Below are 23,149 nucleotides of genomic sequence, written 5' to 3'. Positions count from 1 at the left end.
TTTGTGTCGCAATGTCTTTAAGATTAAAAGAACACCAAGCCGAAATCTAACCGTTGTATGAAGGCGTTAGTACTAACTTATTGCGCATGTCAGTGCTAGATACAACTATAAAACGTACGGTGTTCGGTAACTAGAGGTGTGACGACGGAACACCATAGGTCTCTAAATTATATATATATATATATATATATATATATATATATATATATATATATATATATATATATATATATATATATATATATATATATATATATATATATATATTGCTGAACAACTCGGCTGCATTGTACGTGGGACGCCCTATATAAATCATCTTTTTTTTGTGCATGATTATTTACCGCGGAGATTCTTGTTATTCAGAAATTTGCGGTAAAAGAAAAGGAAACGAAGGCACAGAACGGTGTTAGTTATGAGAGGCGCTGTATATTAGCTCTCAGCGTATAAAAATGAACGAAATTGAACACTTGCAATTGCAAGAAGACTATGCATAGGTTCCTCACTGCCTCCTTTTATCAGAGTCACGATACATCAAGATTTTGCCGCTCAAGGTTATGCCTGTCATAGTATACTGAACATTACGGGTAGACCTTATTTGTCACAATATGCGTAAAGCAACAAAATCAGCAAAGCGTGCCACAAACGTTTCAAACAATTCCACCCAGATTCATATCTCCCCAGATCTCCTTAATCACTCCAGCTGCCTCTTTTCTCGCAATCCACTGACGAAATACGTCTATGTGGCGCTGAGTGAAGTGAGACCTCCAATCACCTACCACACCTTTTCTCACGATATTCTTGCCGCTCTTTAGACGGCTATTGGTGGTCGCGGTGAAACGGCGATAACCTTCCAGGAAGGGCCTATCTGTCTCGGTCAGCGAATCCAGAAATTCCTCGTCGACGTGACAGAGTTTGGACATGAAGGGAACGGCACTTCTCTCGACGACATTAGCGTAAATATTTCCATCGTACTCCAGCATGTCACGATACTGTTGGCCCATAAATCCGGCCAACGATAGCACTGTGTTCTTAAAATCTTTCTTCAATTCCTCGTACGTGAGAAAGAAGATGTTTTCTTCGTGCCGACAGGGATACCAGGAGAGGAGGTGGTCGCAGTAATCCCCACGCTCGACTTCTCCAGCGACGAAAGCCTCGACGAAGTCGTCGAAGGTGCCGTCCTCGAACTCGTAACTAGCAGCACCTCTGACGTAGTAGTAGAACGAGACGCAGACGTCTAGGGGATTGCGCGTCAGGTAAATGTACTTGGCTCGGGGATTCTTCAGCTGGTGCTCGTACGAGAAGTGCGTCTTGAAGAACCGTGGTGGCTGCATCTCGTTCAGATACCGCATACCCGTCATCTCTGGGTAGGGACACCACCGGTGGAACTCAGCGTAGTTTTCGGCGCTTTCACCCCTGGACACATAAGTAAAACAGCATAATATGAGGATTCCTATGCCTCGCTTATACCGCAATGTACCTCGGTTATATGCGCAAGGAGAGTTTAAACACTTTGAAGGCGATCAATCTGAAGTAAAAGTACAGCATGTTGCGTTCCCTTTTGCTTGCGACTGACATTTATGATTTATTGCTTCGTTGAATAAGTAACGTGTTTATGTGGTATTCTTTAATGCCCTACATCGATACCGTTCATTGCAGGAGTATCAGAGTCACCACAATACAGCCCTCTGACTTGTTTAGAGCACTTAGAATGTTTTAACGTGCACCTCAATATACTCAAGTATTATTGTGCGACAAAAAAAGGCACGGACGTAAAAGGAGAAGACACACCAAGGACATTCTAAGGTGGTACAAGTGTCTGTCGCGGAACGCATTTTAAGAGAAGCGCGATCCAGCACGCATAAGTCAGTGGCCGATGCCCCTCCCGGCAAACGCCCTAAAGTAAGTGTTGTACCCTACATGCACGGGATGTACCATAACTTGGAAAAAGATGACCCAAGGGGCAAATGTAAGAGTTGTTTTTTCTGCTCCCAACAAGCTCAACAAGCTTTGCAAGTTGACGGATCCAAATACCGTCCCAGCTCATAAAGCTGCCCTTGGTCTCCCGAGGTATGCGAACACTGAACGATTACTTGAGCTAGGTATATACAATACCCTAGACGAACTCATGGAGGCCCATAGAACAGCCCAACGTGAACGACTCTCCAGCACCGCAACTGGCAGGGTCATTCTAAGTAAACTCGGGCTGAATCCCGTTATCAATTCAGCAGGAAGAACAACATTACTCGGTGCGGTCAAACGCCGTTTGGTTATAAAACCGTTGCCCAAGAACATGCTCCCTGGGAGACACGACAAGAGGCGGTCTGCCAGAGCCAAGGCCCTTCAAGAAAGTACCAAAGCAACCAGCACACCACTTTTGTCGAAGCAGCAAAGCAAAATCACCAAACTTACGTAGTGAGCGTCGTGACCGGAGAGGGAAGTATTCTCAACGCCGCGACCATAAAAACAGCGTCCACCGCGGAAGCGGAAGAGACTGCCATTGCTTTGGCCATCATGAATCCCTCCGTGCAAATTATCATAAGCGACTCCAAAAGGGCAATAGTCAACTTTTCGAGAGGCAGCATAGGCGTCTGCGCAGCGCCAGTCCTACGGGACTTTACAAAATTAAAAAAACTGTTGAACTCGTATGGGTCCCTGGCCATTCGGGGAATCAAGGGAATGAGGAGGCGCACTGGGTAGCCCGAGGTCTAATCAACCGGGAGGTGTGCCCCTCAAACTCGAATCCCATGGATGAGGCACCGACGACATACCACGAGATAACAAACTACTACAAGCAAAAAAGGCGAATCTACCCGCCTCCAAACGCAAGCTTCACGCGAGCGCTAGCCTTGATCCTGCGTCGAATCCAAACTAAATCGTTCCCCAGCCCACATTGGCTAGCCATAATTACCAACGGGAGATGGAACCCAATATGTCAAAACTGCACAAATCAAACATTGGCTACCCAAAATCACATTCTTTGGGGGTGCGAGGGCGCACCCCCTCCCAGGTCGCTCCTGCCAGCTCCCTCCCAACAGACGTGGGAGGAGCTGCTCAGAACGCCGGATGAAAAACTACAAAAAGCCCTCGTTGCCTGGGCCGAAAGGGTCGCTCCTCGTGAGGGGCCATCCTAGGATTCGGGCCTGCCAGATCATAACTGAGCAGAGTCTCGATAAAGTTGTTACCACCACCCGTCCGATAAGTGCATAAAGAATCGCCGCAAGAAGTTCGTCCAGTGTGTTCACCGGGGGGATTCCAACCTCCCGCTTTCATGTGGGAAGCAATATATCGGGAAAACTGGGCGTTTCCTCAATAATCGGCTCCGCAAGCACCACAACAACGTAAAAAAATGGCCCCGGCGGGATCTTAGCGATTCATTGCCGCCATCCCGGTTGCAAACCTATCGAGGACGAATGTACGATTGTGTCCCGCGGCAGGACGCAGCTCATCCGTGAAATAATTGAAGCGCAGATTATTGCAAAATTGGATGATAAATGCTTCACTGGCTCTCACAGAAAAAGAAATGAGCTTCTTGGAGTCTCCATCGCATGACTCATAACTATGTTACACGAATGTGCAGTTCGTTTTCATGGAAGCGCATGGGCAGTCTATACTACTTCACATGTATAAACAGATTCAATGGCACAATAAATTTAGTTGAAAGTTTGCGCTTAGTGTGTCTTCTCTTACGTCCGTGTGTTTTTTGTTTGCGCAATGATACTTGAGTAATTGATTACCAACTTGCCCGGAATGCTGCTCTGATTCACCTCAATATAGCATGGTAACGTTTCCTTGCAATGTTTTCATTCCCCTTGAAAAGTTGCCGCTCCCAATGCAGTCAATACAGTGCAAATACATGCTGCTGCATGCATGCAAATGCATGATGGCGCAAATGCATACTGCTGGCCCAGCGCCGCCGATAAGATAAAGAACGCCCTGCCGCTTCACCGTCGCCAATCACGAGGCAGCCGACCTTGTTCACTGAACGCACGCTTCAGTGCAGCCTGACACCACTGCGCAAGCGCTCCATCACGAAGCGTTTTCCATATTTCTCGGGCTTTCATTGCAACCCGGAAAAAAGGACTACTTGAGACGTATCGTGCCGGAAACAGCTCGATCGGTAGCTTCTGAAAGTGCTTTACAAATCATTGGGTCCTCAGTCAATAGCTAAAGTTGGGTAATTAAACGTTATTATTGAGTGAGTTATGGGGCAAACAAAAAATTGCCTCAGTTATTATAGGCCAATGCGAAAAGTATGCGTTCGGTTCATTTCGCTTCCGACGCACGTTTAATTTTTAAAATCTTGGCTGAAGTTAAATGGTACACCCCTGTAGACGTAAGCAGATACCTATGAAGAATCAGTTGGATGATCTGCTCCAGCCAGTTGTTGCCGCACTTGAGGTAAGACACCATTACCAAGTCGTCGTCGTGTGGCATGTAGTCCCGGGCATTGCGCACACTCTCCGGCAGGTAAGTCTTGGCATACTTTAGGCCGTCAATCACGTGGTACACTGGAACACGTCGGCGTGCCATGCTTTTCTGAAATGACGTTATCAGACACGTAGTTAGACTGTCGAATGAAAGCATTTTTATCTAAAGATGCTATATCAACGAAAATAAGTGCGCATCAAACTTACCGTGTAGCATTCATATTGTATAGGCACATGTCACGAAATCCTTTGTGCAATATCGATCTGAACGTTGCGCGAATACTGATATTAAAAACATGATTGTACAAAATTTTAATAACGATGACTGTTACAAATCAGGTACTTATGTCACGAAACTGGCTTGGAATAGAACGGGGATGATGCCGAAATAAATAAGAATCGATAGCAATTGAACAACTTTTCAACAGTTTCAAGCATGTCCAAACCGCTGAGGTAACTCAGCTGTTTGGACAGTGAGATAACTTCACTTTGTTTCAAATCCTATCTTCTGTCATTGCCGTGTGAGTGCGAATTATCAGGAAATCGTTTATTGCAACAATATATTCAGTATCAGGCACTTTGATTGCAGTACCGAATGAGGAAGCTAGATATGCATGCACTTCGCTATCAAAAGCTTGGGACGTTACCAAGCGCTTACTAATGAGGCTATCTTTAAACAAATTTGGATAGTCATAGCCCCACACAGCTACAAACGCGATGTCCACAGACCTGGTCGTGATGGAGACAGGTATACTTTATTGGAGTTAAAGAGGCTAACTTAGCCATAGTCCTGACATAGTACTGCAGAGAAAAGAGAGCCGTTAACGGCTCTCCTGCGAAATATAAACCATCAGGGGCGTGTTTACTACACACAGTGGCCCAAGTCAAGGAACTTTCCACAACTTCAACGAACGCAGTTATGTGACAGAGGCGGGAGGAGGTACCCGTACCCGTCCCTAACGTCATTTACAACACTATGATGACCACGTTACTGCTTCACACAATTATAGCGTCGAAAAACAACCCCGAACGCACTTAGCTCTAACACTCCTTAATTCTAACTTTTTACGAGAAAAGGAAGCATCTTGCTTGACACGAAGCACATAGGATAACAAGCAAATTACGTACTTTCGGAACCACCAGCGATAGGGAAACACGAGAGAGGAGTCTTGGTGAAGCACACGCCTCATACATGAAGCCGCTCCACGTGCCTCGTTCGGTGAGCCCTCTTATCGTCGCCATTCCTCGCCCAAAGAAGCTGCTTAACGCTGAAGAACGCAAGCGTCACCTCTTTGCGGAGGAGCCGGCAGATGCCCGCGTGGGAAACCAACGGACACGTCCAGCAAAAATGTATCCGCCAATATATATATTGTTACGGTGGAAAAGAGGACAAGGTTGTCGACTGTGAAGACGACGAAGTGGCAACAGCCACTGGGGATTCTCGGCTGCTGTTTATATAATACAACGTGTAAATAGCTTTATACCCGGAAATTTTGGTGGCGGTGCGGGGTACGCGTCTTCGTCACGGAGCTCCGCAGCGGACGTCTCACCCAGCATAGGGCCATGCTTCCAGTGGAAGGCACCGCGTCTGCAGCTCCAATGCCGACTACACATACCAAGTACGTTGCTGTACCTCAGCCGCAAGACCCCGGCAAGTTCACCGGCATCGATGGTGTTGACGTAGAAGAATGGTTCAAGATGTATGAGCGCGTCGGCAAGGTGAACAGGTGGGATCCGACCATAATGCTGGCCAATGTCGTGTTCTACCTCGACGGAACACCGCGAACGTGGTTTTACACACACGAGGAAGAGCTAACCAGCTGGGACTGTTCAAAGAAAAGCTGTCTGACGTTTTTGGTAATCCGACTGGTCGACAACTAGCCGCTAAGCAACAACTCGCCACGCGTGCCCAAACTGCTACCGAGTCGTATGTCTCCTACATTCAGGACGTCCTAGCCCTCTGTCATAAAATCGACATGTCCATGCCAGAGGCAGAGAAGGTTGGACACATTATCAAAGGCATCGCGGACGACACATTCAACCTCTTGGTCTTTAAAAACTTATCGACTGTTGACGCCATCGTGAAGGAATGCCGCCGTTCCGAGCAGGCGAAGAGTCGCCGTATATACAGTTTACACGGCTTCCAAATACTGCAGCGACCTCTTCCTGAACCGACCCCACCGACCAATCTAGCTCGCCACCTCCAAGCGAAAACGTGACCCGAATTGTACGCCGCGAACTCGAAGCAGCATTTCCTGCCTCGCCTCAACAGACGTCTTGGAACAACACTGCTGAGACGATATCGCTGATCCAGTCCGTGGTTCGCCAGGAAATCGCTAATATAGGTCTTCACAGTGCCTGCTCCATGAGTCGCCCTGACACCCGCCCTGCTCTTATGACTCGATCCTATCGCGGTCCACTTCACAGTGTCCGTTATCCCTACGCTACCAGGAATCCATCGGACTGGCGTACACCTCACGACAGGCCGATCTGTTTCTGCTGCGGCCGAATCGGTCATGTTTCCCATCACTGCCGGAGCCGTTGGCCGACACCCCCTCGAAACACCTTCCGGAATTCAAGTTCGGCCCGAAGTTCCTCACCCCGTCGCTTCTACGACGCTTCCGACGCCACTACCTCGACTCGCCGCTATGCTCGCTCGCCCTCACCTCAACGTCGCCAGCCATGTCCGCCCCAGCTTCGTCGTTCGCCCTCGCCGACCTACCCAGGACCATCCCAGCAGGAAACCGTGCTTCAGGCGCTTCATGATGCTCCAACTGCCGGACACCTTGGGTTGCAGTGCACGACCGCGTGCACTGCCGCTTCTACTGGCCCGGCCTCGCTCGCTCTGTACAGCTCTATGTATCTGCTTGCAATCCCTGTCAACATCGCAAAAAGCCAGCCACGCTTCTTGCTGGGTAATTACAGCCGATCGACATTCCACCTGAGCCTTTCTTTCGCGTGGGTTTGGATTTCCTTGGCCCTTTGCCTGAGTCCAGCTCTGGCAACAGGTGGATCACTGTCGCTGCTGATTACGCGACGCGCTATGCCATCACTCGAGCACTTCCCACGAGCTGCGCAACTGACGTCGCAGATTTCCTCCTCAGTGATATCATTTTAGTAAATGGTGCCCCACGTCAGCTCCTTACTGACCGAGGCCGCACTTTCCTCTCCCAAGTCATCGCCGATATACTGCGCTCATGTTCTACCAAGCACAGACTGGCTACCTCCTATCATCCCCAGACCAACCGCCTTACTGAGCGACTTAATCGGACCATTACAGACAGTCTCTCAAAATACGTTTCACTCGACCACAAGGATTGGGATGTGGCTCTCCCTTATACCATGTTCGCCTATAATTCATCACGCCACGATACTGCGGGGCATTCCCCCTTTTACTTACTCTTCGGTCGTGACCCTGTCTTACCATTGGACACTTCACTCCCCTCGCTACAGGATTCGAGGACCGAGTATGCCCGAGACGCCATCACCCACGCTGACCATGCGCGCCAGCTTGCCCATACTCGTCTGTTGGCATCACAGGAATCTCAACGGCACGCTTACAATCGCCGCCATTATGGCACATATTTTTCACCAGGCTCTCTCGTGCTACTTTGGTCCCCTTGCCGCCGAGTGGGGCTCTCCGAGAAACTTCTTCCATGCTACAAAGGCCCTTACCGTGTTCTACGTCAAGTGACGAATGTCACTTACGACATGATCCCCGGGACTTCCAACATGCCACCCAGTTCCACATCACCTGACGTCGTACACGTCTCTCGGCTTAAACCTTACTATGCCCGTACCAACGGCCCCGCCTGATGCACCGGCACGGTACTTTTTCTGCCGGGGGTCGTGTTACGGTGTAAAAGAGGACAAGGTCGCCGACGGTGAAGACGACGGAGCGGCAACAGCCTCTGAGGATTCTCGGCTGCTCTTTATATAATACACCGTGTAAATAGCTTTATACTCGTGACACTATATATAGGGTGTTTCAGTGAACACTTTCAAAAATTCTTCAATGTTACCTGGTGCAGATAGCACAATTCTAGTTCATGACGTAGTCTACTCGAAGCGGCGGACACTACTTGCACAAGAAGCTGAAATGCATAATACACCAATTACCAAAAAATCACTGATTATCTTTTTAGCTAATTGCCATATGGCTCATGTTACAAATGTATGACAATTAACAAATTCCAGCCGTGGAGTTCGCAAGGCTCAGGACGAATTCTCAGGATGACACCAATTTCGATATATTAATTCGTGAACTTTGCGGAAAATTGCATTGGCGTTCCAGTTACTTTCGTGCTTGAATGCATAAACCGACGTTTTGGTATGAAAGTAACTGGAATGCCAATGCATTTCTCCGCAAAGTTCGGGAATTAATATCTCGAAACTGGTGTCATCCTGATAATTCGGTCCAAGGGGATCCACCTTGCGAACTCCACGGCTAGAATTTGTAGTTCGTAATATGGGCCATAAGACAATTAGCTAGAAAGTGCATTAGTGATTTTTTTAAATAATCAATTATGCATTTCTACTTTTTGTGCAAGTAATTTCCGCCTCTTGAAGTCATCATCATCATCATTATCAGCCTGCCTACGCCTACTGCAAGGCAAATGCCTCTCCAATACTTCTCCAACTACCCCAGTCATGTGTTAACTGTGGCCATGTTGTCGCTACAAACTTCTTAGTCTCATCCACCCACCTAACTTTCTGCCGCCCCTTGCTAGGCTTCCCTTCCCTTGGAATCCAGTCCGTAACCCTTAATGACCATCGGTTATCTTCCCTCCTCCTTACATGCCCTGCTAGATGCCCTGCTCAACTAAGATGCCATTACCTCGCGTTTGTTCCCTAACCCAATCTGCTCTGTTCAAGTAGACCACCTCATCGACTGGAATTCTGCTATCTGCCACAGGTAAAGTGTTCACTGAAACATCCGGTATATAAACGAGGAGGAAGCAAACTGAGGGCAGCTCGATTTTTAATAGTCATGCAATAAGAAGCTAACAAACAATGACGCCAAAGTCAACATAGATAATTTCCCTTATGTTGTCCTTGGTGTCATTGTCTGTTAGCTTCTTATGACATGACTATGTCGTAAGATCTATCTACATGTATATATAAAGAGAGAGAACAAAACTATCACGTTAAACTCTTTAACAACCACTCTCCATTTGTACGTACATATCACAACTCCGTGTCTCCGTATCGTGACTGCTGACATCATCATAATCGTCACAATAATCGGCATAATAATAATAATCGTCACATATAAAACATATCATCATCAATCACACACCCATCATAAGAAATAATGCTAATCGCATAAGGTCGTCAATCGTCTCCAATGAATGAATGCGCTACCAAATATTATATTTGGCTTGGTCTGTATAGACTGCAGTATGTACAAATAATAATAATAATAATAATAATAATAATAATAATAATAATAATAATAATAATAATAATAATAATAATAATAATAATAATAATAATAATAATAATAATAACAACGGAGAAGAAAAAAGGACCGCAAATGTCCATGTTGAATGGTGAACAGTCGCGAATAGCAGGATCCTGTTCTGTAATGCTGCTATGTTCTATAAACATACTTCTACAGAAGTCTATTGGTCTCAGATACGACAGGCACCATTTATCAGATACTAATAAGTGAAGCTTGCCTTCACGTTCTGAGGTATACCTATTTGGAGCCTGAGAGTTGAACATTCTGTATTAAAAAAAAAAAGAAGGACCATGCCCTGCAACGCGTGTTGTATGACATTTATCACACATATCTGTCCTCTGTATGAGCAGCAAAAGAACGAGACGTAAATCCAGCTAGACGCAACAAACCTACGTAGCTACTTTAGAGACCCAACGCACACACACACGGACCACACGCCACGCATGCATGCACGCACGCACCAGTTCAGTTCAGTTCATTGATTTCATATATTGTACAAAGAAAATTGTGTACTTTAATATAATTACTGTAAGAATTATGTGGTATGCAAGGACCGACATATTTCTAACCCTGACAACTTTTTAGCTGATTGCCATGTTCACTGTGGCAAAGGGGCGTCAGGCACAAAATCATGTTGAAAAGGTATTGAAATTACCTGTGGCAGATCCCTGTGTTGCCTACGATATTCAGTGGGCTTCAGAGGAATTCCATTCCATAGCACACAATAGTACTGAACGCACAAAAAAATGGTTCAGTGAATCGAATGCGGTAGTCATGCACAATGTCTGAAACTGCTTTAGAGTCTCGATTCTGGGTTACCATCACCCGTGCGTTGCGGTGTGTTCAGAATTTTAACAAAACGACATCTGTCTTTATAATGGGTATTTGCAATTAAGAGGTGAATGTGCAGAAATTACGTCGCTATTATAATCTTGTTATGGAGATGAAGACGTAAAATTTCAATACGTATGTTTTCAAGTACGTCTTCACTGTGAGCATCCACAGATGCGATGCTTAGTTAAGTGGTTCGAGGCAGTCTCTTTTTACTTTCTTTTTTAACATACACGAAGGGCTCACACGGTCTAATCTAGTAGGAGCAAACAGATATGTCTGTCTCGCCTTTAATAGCTTCGCGATAAGAGGGGGACGTCACAAACGGCATCGTGACTTTGCTCCGTATCGCAGCAGTTGCGTGGAGAGGTACGCTCTATTTGAAATCAACGGCGGGTTGCAATGGCTTGTTAAGGTAAGCCGCGCACAAAAGGAACACAGAAAGAAACCGAACCACAAGGCGCTGGAAGGAGTACTGGCCCCCCAAACAGTTTGGTTTCAAACAGTCACAATTGTTTGACGGGTCACATGTTTGAAATGTATCTGTTTTGCCCATGTTGGCCTCGAGCACGAGAGACGTCCGACTGCGACATCGGGAGCAGCCAACGGTAGTGCAACCAGTCATACAATTTCCTACGCCTAATATGGTGCTTTCAAAAAAGGGCAGACAGGGACACGAAGCTGCGGATATTTCGGTTACTCTCAGCAAAGTCCTCGCTTGCGTATAGGCAGCCCTAGAAGCTCTTAAATATACGGCGTCCTGTGCGTCAAGTACAAACATTGCATACTCACAGAAGAAACGTCACCGAAAAATAAAACCTTTATATAGTGACGTCCTAGCGCGGAAATTTCAGCGTCAAATCAAAGAAAGGGAAGTCTTCACCAGTAATTGAAGGTTTTCTGCCGAATAAATGAAAACAGCAATTTAAAATAATTACTTAATAAGCTGAACACATTCAGTGTTCAGATTTAGTGTCCCTTATAGTTAAAGAAGGTAAACTGTGTTTCCTTCAGCTGTCGTTCGAGGTGTAGGTTGACGCCCGGACGGATCATGTTGCTCTTTCTGTTGTCGTCGTCGTCACTTCGCAGTCGTTGATAAGGCGTCGCTCAAAAATTCTGAGTCATTCCGCTCTGTGAAGGTGGATGACCAGCCGAGCTGTATATATGGTGATAAATATGTGGATAATAAGCATGTTCAGTGAAAAGAAAAGACACATACCACAATAAGTTTCCTTTTTTCGAGATTTTTTTGTTGTTTGATTAAATTGCATACTCAACGCCTTTTTTTTAATCTTCTTTTCTTTGTTCTTTGTCATGTATTATTTGGTCACGAAGGTGAATATCGCTTTATGATCGCTATAGTATACGGCCAGTGGCTCTGTGGCAGCCCTGGAAAGGTTCTTGGCCAGTGTGTAGTTTATACACGACCGATGACCTGTCGTGGGCACGCTGATATTTGTGAAACATTGAATGCCGAACCTTTCCAAGAGAAACGCCACGAACCACATTCCATCTGGCCGAGACTTGTCTGTGTTGCAATCACCCACAATTACGATGGGAGCAGAATGGGTTGGGATGACCCAACCAAACATGCATAGGCTTCACGTTTACGGCGCACTCTTCGTTCGTATTACGTGCCGCCTGTCATCACCGCGCACATTCCCGCTCCTGTTCACGACGACGGTGTTCTTCATAGGCGCGCCGTACTTCCACAGTCCTCACCGCACGCGGCCTACCTATTGCGCGGGTGACAGGCGGCTGAGATAAGGTAAGGTACTATAGATCACGTGACGTCAAACCGCTATCGATACTAAAGAGTGTCTATACTGGCCTTTTTTGGTTGCGATATTTCTTTATGACAATACTTTTTGACACTGCTCCCAATTAAACACCGCTGGGGCATACCCTGCGATACGCTTTTGGTTTATGCTTTAGCTGTTTTAGCTCTGGGGTGGCCGCCACCTTTTTTGCCTACGCAGACAAGCCGCCATAACCTAGCGTGTAACAGATCCGCTGTATAAACACGTTAATGGTCGTAGAAGTAGTTTATTAGCCGCGCAGTGCAAATAGTTATGTGATCATTCAGAACGAAACAAAATGGTGATTTATTTATTTATTTATGGTGATATGGTGATGAAATGGTGATTTATTTCGTCCAATTCTATTCCCTTTTTATCGTACACCACTCAAAACCGACTGATACATGTGACAACTGCCAGATAGCCGTCCGGGCTTCTGACGAAGAGCCAAAGGAAGAGAATAGGAACATTGCCCTTACATTATCCCGGCCTATAGCTTCGTTAACGATGCCCGCTCTTGAAAAGATAATTCACTTTTTGCACTAAAATTGACATTTTATAGAAATATGTATCGACGATTTTCTATGTAAACCACACCACAAATGTCACCAGAAAGTGTGGAGTCATTCACGTTGGTATAGCCAGAAGGAGAATTCAAATATTTTCAGTAATACCAATGCAACACTCGTCTCAAATGATTTACCCATTCGTTACAACTCACATGGGGCACTTAAGTAGTTATACGTTATACAATTACCCCAAGATCCAAATCTCCCCATATCTCCCGAATCACTTGAGCAGCCCCCTTCTTCTCGATCCACTGACGCACCAGACCGAGATCACGATTCGTGAAGTGATTTTTCCAATCACCGACAATGCCTTTTCTTGCTATGAGCGGGCCTTCGATCTTATCGCGGTTCATCGCGTTGAAGCGTCGACAGGCGTCTAAGAAGGGCTGGTCCTTTTCAGTCAGCTTTGCGACGCTGTCCTTATCGATAGAACAGAGCTTCGACATGAAAGAGAGGTTGCTTTTCTCGACAACCATACGGTAAACGTCCTGGTCATTAGCTAGCGGCCACCTGTACTTCTCACCCATGAAACTTGCCAGAGATAGGACGCTGCCCCTGAAATCTTGTTTCAGTTGCTCGAAAGTTATAAAGAGAACATTTTGTTCGTGCCGGTGTAGGTACCAGGAGAGGAGGTGATCTAAGTAGTCCCCGCGTTCTACCTCACCGCTCACAAAGGCTTCGACAAAATCGTTGAAGCTGCCGTCTTTGAAGTCGTACTGCGGACCTTTGAGCACGTAGTAGTAGAACGAAGTGCAGACGTCCAGCGGATTGCGAGCCAAGTATACAAATTTCGCCTTGGGGTTCTTCAGCTGGTGTTCGTACCGGAAGTGCGTTTTGAAGAAACGCGGTGGTTCCATCTCGTCGAGGTAGCGCAAGCCATACAGCTCCGGATAAGGACACCTCCGGTGAAACTCGGCATAGTTTTCAGCGCTTTCTCCGCTATGTAGTGGGGAAGAAAATGAAGTGAGATACGCATTTATGTTTTCTACGCAACGAAGTGAAGTAAATGCATCACTCTATAAGTTGACGCACTCTTACCAACCGTTACAAACATTACCAGTAGGCTTTCTTTTATTATTTTATTCTGACGAGACTTGGTCACTCAAAGAGAAAAGTGTCATCGATCCGACTGTAGCATAAAATATGGGTTTCTCAGAAATAAAACTTCGCTGTCGCAGAAAAATTCGTCTTGTTCTGGGTCTTCATCTTTGTCTACGACTGCGGAACTTTCTTTCTTTGAAACCTTTAAGTTTCCTTCGTAGTTTTGTTCTACAGTCAGGTAGAAGATAACTTTTCCTTTCATGTGCTTTCCTCCACTATTTGGTAATCCACATAATTGATTTCTAAGATTTGTTCACTCTCTCACGACACCTTTACTCTACTTCTTCTATTTCCGTAAATCTGAAAAGAAAGGTTCGTGTTAGAAGACTACTATGCAAAACATTGTTTTCGGAAATTGAACAACTATGTCTCTGTAGTAACAGCTCGCCTAACTAAATGAACGCTAAGAACAGCTTCCACAAATTGCTCTGAAATGAAAACACTTGGAGGCAAAAATAACTATTGTAAAGCTAATTAATATTAATGCATTTACATTCCTTAAAATTGCGAATTGATCACGTTGACGCAAAGGGCGTGCTATCTCCAGCAAAAATGCAATAAATTATATTTCGTCGATTGAAAATTGTCGGCTGACTACTAGGGACTAAAAGTGTGATGGTTTTACTCGTTAAAAACAACGTAAAAGAGGTAGGAACATCTTGCAAAGGCGAACACAAAGGTTTGCCATATTTCTTAGACTAATAATTCGACTTACTGTGCCACGTAGTTCAATAACTATGATCATTGTAATAATTATTACTCAACTAACGTCCCCTCCATAACGACTCCTATAACTCTGAATCCAGGTAGCTTTACGTAGTTTGCACCCAAAGTTTCCGGGACCGAAAAAGGCGGTGCTACTTAATTATGACATTGCTTCTTAATTAGAGCATCGCGACTATGCCGCGATGCTCTTACACCCGTCTCGGTGACCTAGTGGCTATTGCGTTGCGCTCCTGCGGTCATGGGTTCAATCCCGGCTGTGGCGTGCGCATTTCAGTGGTGGCGAATTGCAATACCGCTGGTTTTTGTCTGCATTGAGCGTACGTTAAACGAGGCCCAGTGGTCAAAATTAATTCAGAGCTCCCCCCCCCACCTCTCTTCCCCTCTACGGTGCGCCTCACAATCAGACCATGGTTTTCGCACGTAAAATCCCAGAATTTAATCTTGTGAATGCAGCTCGCGCAGTTTCTGCTTAGCACCGGCAAGGCATAGAAAAAAGGCTCCATTTTACTATTAAATAGGAGTATATCAAGGCTGGGATAACTTTTTCGTTGCTAGAATAAATGGATTCTCTTTTTAAGTAAAAGTAATTAAGATTACAGAAGTCCTTGTTCACACATTTCTTTCTTGATTTCTTTCAAAAGGAAGCAAACAAGCTCAATTTGAGCTGAATACGGAAGCAATAAAGCTGTGCCATACCGACAGTGCCCAACATTCCGTGCAAAGTTGCAAATAATTTCGTGGAATACTAGGACAGCGTCTGCAGGCATAAATCAGACCTTGGCCACTCGCGAACGGCGTTTTCCCACGAAGTGCTTGGGCAAATATAACCTAAGTCTCCCTATTTACCCGTGCAGAATAAGCTGGGTGATCTGCTCCAGCCAGTTGTTTCCGCACTTGAGGTAGGACACCAAGACTAGGTCGTCATCTTGGGGCGCGTAGGCTCGGGCAGCACGCACGTGCTCCGGCATGTACACTTTGCTATACTTCAGACCGTCGATCACCTGGTACACGGGAGCTCGCGTGAAGTTCATTGTTCCCTGAAAAAAGGCCTGATGTAATAGTTGTAATACGGAGATTGGAACGAGCAAAGACAAAGTGGCTGACCATTATAAAAATATCGAATTACGTTTTAAACTTCATGTTCAATTGACTGTAGTTCTGGCTACTCCAATTAAGCTATGTATCTCTCGAGATATGGGAGGACAGCTTACTTAACCTGTGACGTGCGTAGCTTTTAAAGAAAGGGGAATGAAGAAGGCCCCTCCTACACTATGAGCCACCCTGGCTATCACTCTGAAGGTTGTATTGTAGTTCCTGTTTGTATATTCTTTTTCTTTCTTTTTTTGACGGTGTGAAACAAATGGAGGAGAAGTAACGGCTATATATCAAGATGTCAGCACCTCAAAAATACGCATTCATTAGTTTTGCTTGCCTTTTCAAGAGGAGTAGCCAGCGCAATAAAGGTGCGAACTTGTCTTTTAATCACTTATTAATAAAGAAAACGATCAGTTACTGTTATCTACCTTACTTTCGTGTTGAGCAGGTTCTATCTCTCTCGCTTCTCTCTTTATTTCCTTCTCCTCTCGCACGTTAAGTTGCGCCTTCTTCAACTACAGTCGAAAAGCCATCTGCACAAGATATCACCGTAAATTTTGTCCTTTAGTAGCTCTGCTTTCTGGATCTTCAAGCTAATCCATGAATCATAAGTAGCATGGGGACATGCTGAACATAACTGAGCCCATGAACATAACTCGCATGTATCAGACATGTGCAGTAGAACCTCGTTAACGGAAATTGCTTAAACGGAACAACTACCTCTGTATTCGTTGGTTTTCTAATTGGATAACGTAAAAAAATTTTTTTTCATTAATCGGAACAAAAATATTCCCAAATGTGTGCGCTGAAGAAAAGAAGCAAGCTCTAAGTATTCCTTTCGCTTTTCTTTTTCAAAAAAAGCCATAATCTGATGTTTATTTTGCGGCAATTGTCTTCATGCAAAAGCTTCTAAAAAACAGTGGCAATGACTGAAGCAAGCTAAAAATTTGATAGATATGTAATGGATACCATGTGCACTCCGGAGAGCTTGGCGGCACCCCACTCACCCCATAAATGGCCGAAATTAGAACGACTGAGATTTTGGAGATCTTACAGCGCGCCGTTCGATGATTGTTGGAATCCCGCAACACTACCTCGTACCAATCGACCCACCGAGTCGAGCACAAAAAGCGATGTTTTTGAGCAGAGTAACTAGTTGGGCTTCTTGGTTGAACATAGCGGAAGGCTACAGCGCGAGAACCGACGGAGGCAAAGGAGGCCCACAAAGTAATCAGGCACAGTGCTTTGATACGTCACCGGCGCCTCCTCTAAATCATAACTAGTGAAGCCTACACAATCCCGAAATCATCTAGCATGCTAGCTTCATTCTTAACATGTCTAACCTTGGTAAAATGGTTTATGATGCATAGTGTTGCACATCCGCACATCTCGCTCAGAAAACCCTTGAGGTTCCGTTTACCAAGATCCTACTTTATAGCAAACCCTGACACGCTGCTCCGTGGGACTACTCGAAGGATTGAACAAAAGAAATAGAACCACAGCACAACACTATTCTCCTTGACAGTGGCATACCTACTTCGCAATGAACTTCTCGCGATTATCGTGTCAGCTCATGCTCCTGACCGGCTTCATCTGCCTAAAGGAACTAAATGTCATGGTCCCCTAAATATATCCAGCTGCTTCGAGCACAAAATACTTCACTTTAGGACGCCTAGGTGCATAATGAAACATATCGTTTGGATCAAATAATATAAATGTGCCTTACTCCTTTTGACAGGTTCGTGAGAAGTACTCAGTCATTCATACTACAGATTACCAGCTGCAACAGTATACTGCAACGGTTGCACTCAGTAGTCAGCTGGGAAGCGAGTGGGAAAACGGCACGCATTCAAAAACGTATTTGCTTTTAATAATTATTTTGCCCCTCACATAAATTAAATGCCTTAATTATTATGTACAATAAAGCATTTCAATGAATCTCTCAAGCAGTCTGTTAATCAACATGCCTCAATGTCGGCAGTATTCCAACATAAAAAGCAGCGCTGTCGAGCATTTCGAACGGTGCAAGAGATGCCTCGGTGTTGGGATACGCACCCGAAAGGGAAGGTCTCCCGTCAAGAACTGCTGACTCTGTGCAATGTCTCGTTCCTATGCGGATGACCTTTTCTTGCAAAATGGTTATGTCCTCTTAGCGTCACAAAGCATGGCCCCCGTTGCCATCAGAATAGCTGCGATAGCGTTGAGATAAGGCGACAGACACTCCTCACACAACGCTGTTATCTATACTCTGCTGTTCAAAGATTGCAGCGCGGCGAACATTCGCAAGGGAAACGGCCACAGCTTATTCACCGCTTTGTCGACGGCTTCTCAGCCTGTTAAGACATTGTGTGTAGCTGTGTTAACGCCATTTTGCTGTCGTAAAACAAATCATCATCACCATTATCTTCATCATCAGTCAATCTTAATGTCCAGCGTCCTCCGAAAACCCCTGTCTTGTCATAGCTGATCACAACATGCGTCTCCACATTTCCTTAATTGATCACACCACCTAATTTTCTGCCACCATCAACTGCAATTATTATTCAATTCTTTAATGCCTCCCTCCTTATGGATTATTATAATGTTGGCTTTCTTCCAGCTCTCTGTTGCCCTTGAAGTCCTCAGGCATTGCGTATTAAGAGCCGCAAGCTTTCAAAGGATAACATCTCCTCCACCTTTGATTAAATCGACTGTTATTTCATCTTAGCCTACAACTTTTCCCCGGATCATGCCTTACACAGGCCTTCAAATTTCATCGCTAGTTATAAAAAATTTGGAGCGCGCTTAAGCTTCTCCGTTAAGAGCGAAACGCGATAGCATTCAAAGATCCTTGACTGCTTGTCATGCTATACCCTGGAACTGCAGCTGATGTAATCGTAATGTTTACCGGGAAACGCTGTCGGCGAACGCTAAGCACGAAGGCGACCTCTCTGGTAGAAACGCGGCCTCTTACGTGGGCCCATCCCGAAGGCTGTACACAGCTGAGTGAAAAAAAATTACGTTACCTTCAGGGGATGAGCCAGGAGTAAAGCTCTGCTCCCCAGAGCCCGCTTGAACAAGGATCGAACATGCTTCGTAGACGCTGCTTCTTACGTTCAAGAAGAAGCCTTCTCCTCAGTGGTCATCGACTCAGATTCTAAAGCCCTTAGCTGCGCTACCATCCGCACTTCTAGTTCCAGCGTTGCAGAGCAGCTTGCTATTGCTCCTGCATTGACAGACAGCGTACATGACATGGTTTATTCAGATTCCAAGGCCGCGGTCGGGGCCTTTCAGATGGGAATGGTTCAAGTTCAAGTTCAAGTTCATTTATTTTACCACATACATGGAGTTCCACATAAGTGGTTGGAACGAGGGAAAAAAAGCTGCATTACAAACAGCTTGACTGGCCCCACGTCCCCGGTTCACTAAGGCAGCATGGCAATAAAAGAAAAATACATTTCAACGTCAGCAACAAATGAGAAAAACATGATATGCACAAAAGACATACTTTACAAAAAGTGAGATTTAACTGAACATATTTAACACAGAATGCTTAAAACAGAAGTGTTAGAGAGTGTGCGAACGTTTTCATAAGAAATCTGGAATTTATTTAATGTCTTCGGCAAGCAATAACTTAATGTTTGATATCCATAATTTGTGCGCGGCCGTGGCACATGCCATTTTTCAGAGTGTCATGCCATTTTTCACTCACTTTGGATGATACGTGGGCGTGGCTCCCCACGCCCTACGTATCATCCAAAGTGCCAAAGACATCAAACATCACTCTTTGGCCTGGTTCCCTGCGCACTTTCGAACCATTGAGGGTGCCTCGATCAACCCCAACGAGGAGGCGCACTCGGCTGCACGAGGTTTGACTGACCATGCGCTGGGTAACGCGTCCTCTCCTGGGCGACGCGAGCCTCTCTGCTCGTACGAGATTTGCAAACGTGATTATCTGTCAAGAAGACTCCTGCCTTTGCCGCACTCCTCGCTGTGCAGGGCCCAGCCAGTCACTCTCAGACTTCTGCATACAAGCACTTACCCGAGCCCCGCGGCGCTGCACACAATGTACCCAGAACGGTTCCCAAGCTCGGACTGCCCTCTGTGTGGTGATTACGCGGACTTCAAGCATGTCCTGTGGGGCTGCGCCTCTGCCGGTCCCCCTTTCACCCAAGGGGAAATGATGAAGCTCATTAGTGCCCAGGACCAGACCTCTAAAATCCTGGCAGTACAGAGGGCTCGCGAGAGGGCGGTCAGGTTTCACCTGATGGTCCCCTAGTGGGCCTAGCCAGGTGACGTTGAGTTTGTTCGTGTCTATTGTGGACCAAATAAAGTTGTTTCACTCACTCACTCACTCACTCACTCACTCACTCACTCACTCACTCACTCACTCACTCACTCACTCACTCACTCACTCACTCACTCAATCACTCAATCACTCACTCACTCACATTCAGGTTTCTGTTATTTTTCCCCTTCTTCATTGTTTATCTCTCAGAAGAAAATATAATTTATTGACAGGAAAGACAGAGAGGTCGACCCGAGCTAGTGCACTCTATGTCTCAGAAGATTTAACATGAAAGGCATGGGATGCTGGTGTTTTCTTTCATGAAAATTGTTCGTGGGCTGTCAGTCTCGAAATTCCCACCAATAAGTATGTCAGGAATGTAAGACAAGGTATGCCAAACCTTAGTGATGGAATGGTGTGGGAATATAACCCGCATATACCACATGTCATATAGCAAGTCATGGCAAATGCTCATAAGCACTCACATATATACCTAAACATGTACGGAAGTTTTCACTCACGGACAATTCCGCCAAGAACCATCACCGGATTTTCTGCGACACGGGACCCTATCATGTTGAAAGAAGCCTCTGTATCCTGTTCATCACTACTTCCAAGGAAGGTGCGTGGCTGCTCTGGGCACTGTACAGGTCAGTATAGAATTCTTCTGCTGGTTTTACTATATCATGGAAATTGCTGATGACATTACCCTGCTTATCTTTCACTGTATACATCTTGTCCGGTCGGATGCCAAGTTTTGTTCTCACTGATTTCTTGTTGCGTTCATTTTTTACTGCTTTCTTAATATCTCGACGTTGTAAACCGGAAGATCGCTTACTTTTCTCTTGTTTATCAGCTTTGACAGTTCATCGAATTCTATCTGCTAACTATTAAACTTACTCGCGCAGATATTAACTTCATCAGTATCATAATTATAAGTATGCGTGAGCTTGACATCTATTATAATTACTAACCAATTCAAAATTATTCCTCTTCCGTGCGTCCGTTCCAAACATAGTGCTATGCATGGTTGGGCAGTGCATCTTTTATTTGTTATTTTATTTTATTTTATGTTCAGCTTACGTCTGAATCCTCAAAGTGCACCACTTATATGCTTACAGGTGATGCTGATGATGATTTGTGGGGTCTTTAGTCACACAAGAGCTATTATGACCATACAGCGCCAGAGCAATGGTGATCGGTCGGCTCCGGGTAATGACAACAGAGTGTCCCGTGTATTCAACTGGGGATGAAAAGTACGGCTTAGAGTGCCACATAAAAAATCGAGTACTATATAAAAGCCATTTCTGAAGATGAAATGAGCATGTCTTATGGTTAAAATAGCTACAATGATAGCGACGGAAGAGCACTCATTAACCCATGCATAGGGAGGGGTAGCAAGGCCCAGTGTAAGGGGAAATATCTTGATCTACACTAGTAGCTGCGTCATCAATGATGCACGATGTTTACAGGTAACACATAAATTTGCTAAAGTCCAGCAAAACACCTGACGCAATGTTATGTTACCGTGACTGTTCGATATTATAGAGACAACTGTATCCCAATTTAATACTTCCTGCATCGTTATTTCTACGTACGTGTAAAGATGCATCATTCTGCCAGCGATGAGGGCAATGGAAGTGAACGATGAGACTGATGTAACGATCAGAAACCGAAAAAGACACCGAAAGGGTGGCTCCAGCTTCACGTTGAACTTGTATTTCGGTGGGGGGGGGGGGAGGGGGGGGGAGTTTGCAAGTCATAGATGGTTAAACGCGAGCTCCTTTCAGCTGGCAAGTTTCCCTACAAAAGAAAAAGACACACGTAAGAAAATTAAATAAATGCGCGATCCTAATATACATGTCAGACGGACTTGTGTACACAATTTCTATAAACTGACCCCTCAAGCCTTGACAATATTATAGCGAGCTCCTCAAAAAGAGGCGATGAAGAGTGGCATGTTATTGGTATCGGCCAAGCGGAGACCCTCGAACTGCAGCGTCGGTTCCAATGTCGATAAATCCAAATAAACTTGACTGACACTTACGCTTGATGCAACGCAATGTGAACAAATATTTTGGGGCAGTGAAGTAAAGCGAACGCAACAGAGAAAAGCATCTGTTCTTAGACGCTACCCTCCGCTATCGTTCATTCTAAACTTACTGGGAAAGTGCCAGTTTGAATAAGTTATGGACCCTGTAGCAATAATGCGAGCGTACCGTTAGTTACTTGAGGAGTTCACGTTCGGAAGTAGTGTGCCTTTTTGCTACCTGCTCCCAACAAGACCCCCTACACCCTGCACTATTTTGTTTAATTTTCTTTTAATTCGGCTGACGCGGAGTAAGGTTCATGTCGAGCATTGTTTCTGGCGACAAAGTTGTCGTTATTTTTTATTTTTTTGTTTCATCATATGGCCTCGCTCTCAGTGCAAGAATGTACTGTACTTTCGCGTGTACTATGACAATGTGCTACTACTCTGATGCGCTGTTCAGCGCATCACAGAAGTGTTAACTCGGTGGTGGGTCACTAAAAATGTTCGCCCGGACCACGCGTTGTGAAGCCCTGACACAGAATAAGGAATCCCTAATTTAAATGTTCAAAACAGTCTGCCATTCGTTACTGAAAGAAAGGCGAAACCAATTGAATTGACACCTGGGGTTTTACCTGCCAAAACCACGATTTGATAAAGAGGCACGCCGTAGTGGCGGACTACGGATAAAGTTAGACTACCTGCGATTCTTTAACACGCCCCCAACGCACGGGACACGGACGTTTTTTCACTTCGGCCTCATCGAAATGCGGCCGTCGTCGTCATGATTTGTTGCCGCGACTCGTGCTCAGCAGCGCAAAACCATAGCCGCTAAGCCACC

The 23,149-nt window shown here is 45.4% G+C and overlaps 1 protein-coding gene across 6 annotated transcripts; it reads right to left on the bottom strand.

The window, feature by feature from the left end:
- Window positions 1–359: 359 nt before the first annotated feature.
- On the bottom strand, window positions 360–18,151 carry LOC142572051 (sulfotransferase ssu-1-like). Of its 6 annotated transcripts, none has more exons than XM_075680857.1 (3): window positions 18,068–18,140; window positions 4,346–4,536; window positions 360–1,413 (listed from the first exon to the last, which is right to left on the bottom strand). In XM_075680857.1, exons 2-3 carry the CDS (start codon window positions 4,528–4,530, stop codon window positions 648–650), a joined length of 951 nt encoding a protein of 316 aa, XP_075536972.1. In that variant the 5' UTR covers window positions 4,531–4,536; window positions 18,068–18,140; the 3' UTR covers window positions 360–647. The 6 variants fall into 6 exon arrangements, with proteins under 6 accessions (XP_075536972.1, XP_075536970.1, XP_075536973.1 ...); XM_075680855.1 differs by lacking the exon at window positions 18,068–18,140 and adding an exon at window positions 15,764–15,850; XM_075680858.1 differs by lacking the exons at window positions 4,346–4,536; window positions 18,068–18,140 and adding exons at window positions 15,764–15,954; window positions 17,739–17,814 and having other exon boundaries at window positions 361–1,413.
- Window positions 18,152–23,149: the final 4,998 nt, after the last annotated feature.

This window comes from Dermacentor variabilis, chromosome 2 (assembly GCF_050947875.1).
Source record: "Dermacentor variabilis isolate Ectoservices chromosome 2, ASM5094787v1, whole genome shotgun sequence".
NCBI classification, from domain to species: Eukaryota; Metazoa; Arthropoda; class Arachnida; order Ixodida; family Ixodidae; genus Dermacentor; species Dermacentor variabilis.
Note: the sequence above shows the minus strand (reverse complement) of the source record. Positions and strands in the feature narration are given on the sequence as shown.

Coding starts and splice junctions, on each gene's coding strand:
- LOC142572051 (XM_075680854.1), bottom strand. CDS start 15,948: ATGAACTTCACGCGAGCTCCCGTGTACCAGGTGATCGACGGTCTGAAG. Junction 1,414..15,763: donor ACCCAGCTTATTCTGCACGG/GTAAATAGGGAG, acceptor TTATGTGTCCAG/GGGTGAAAGCGCCGAAAACT.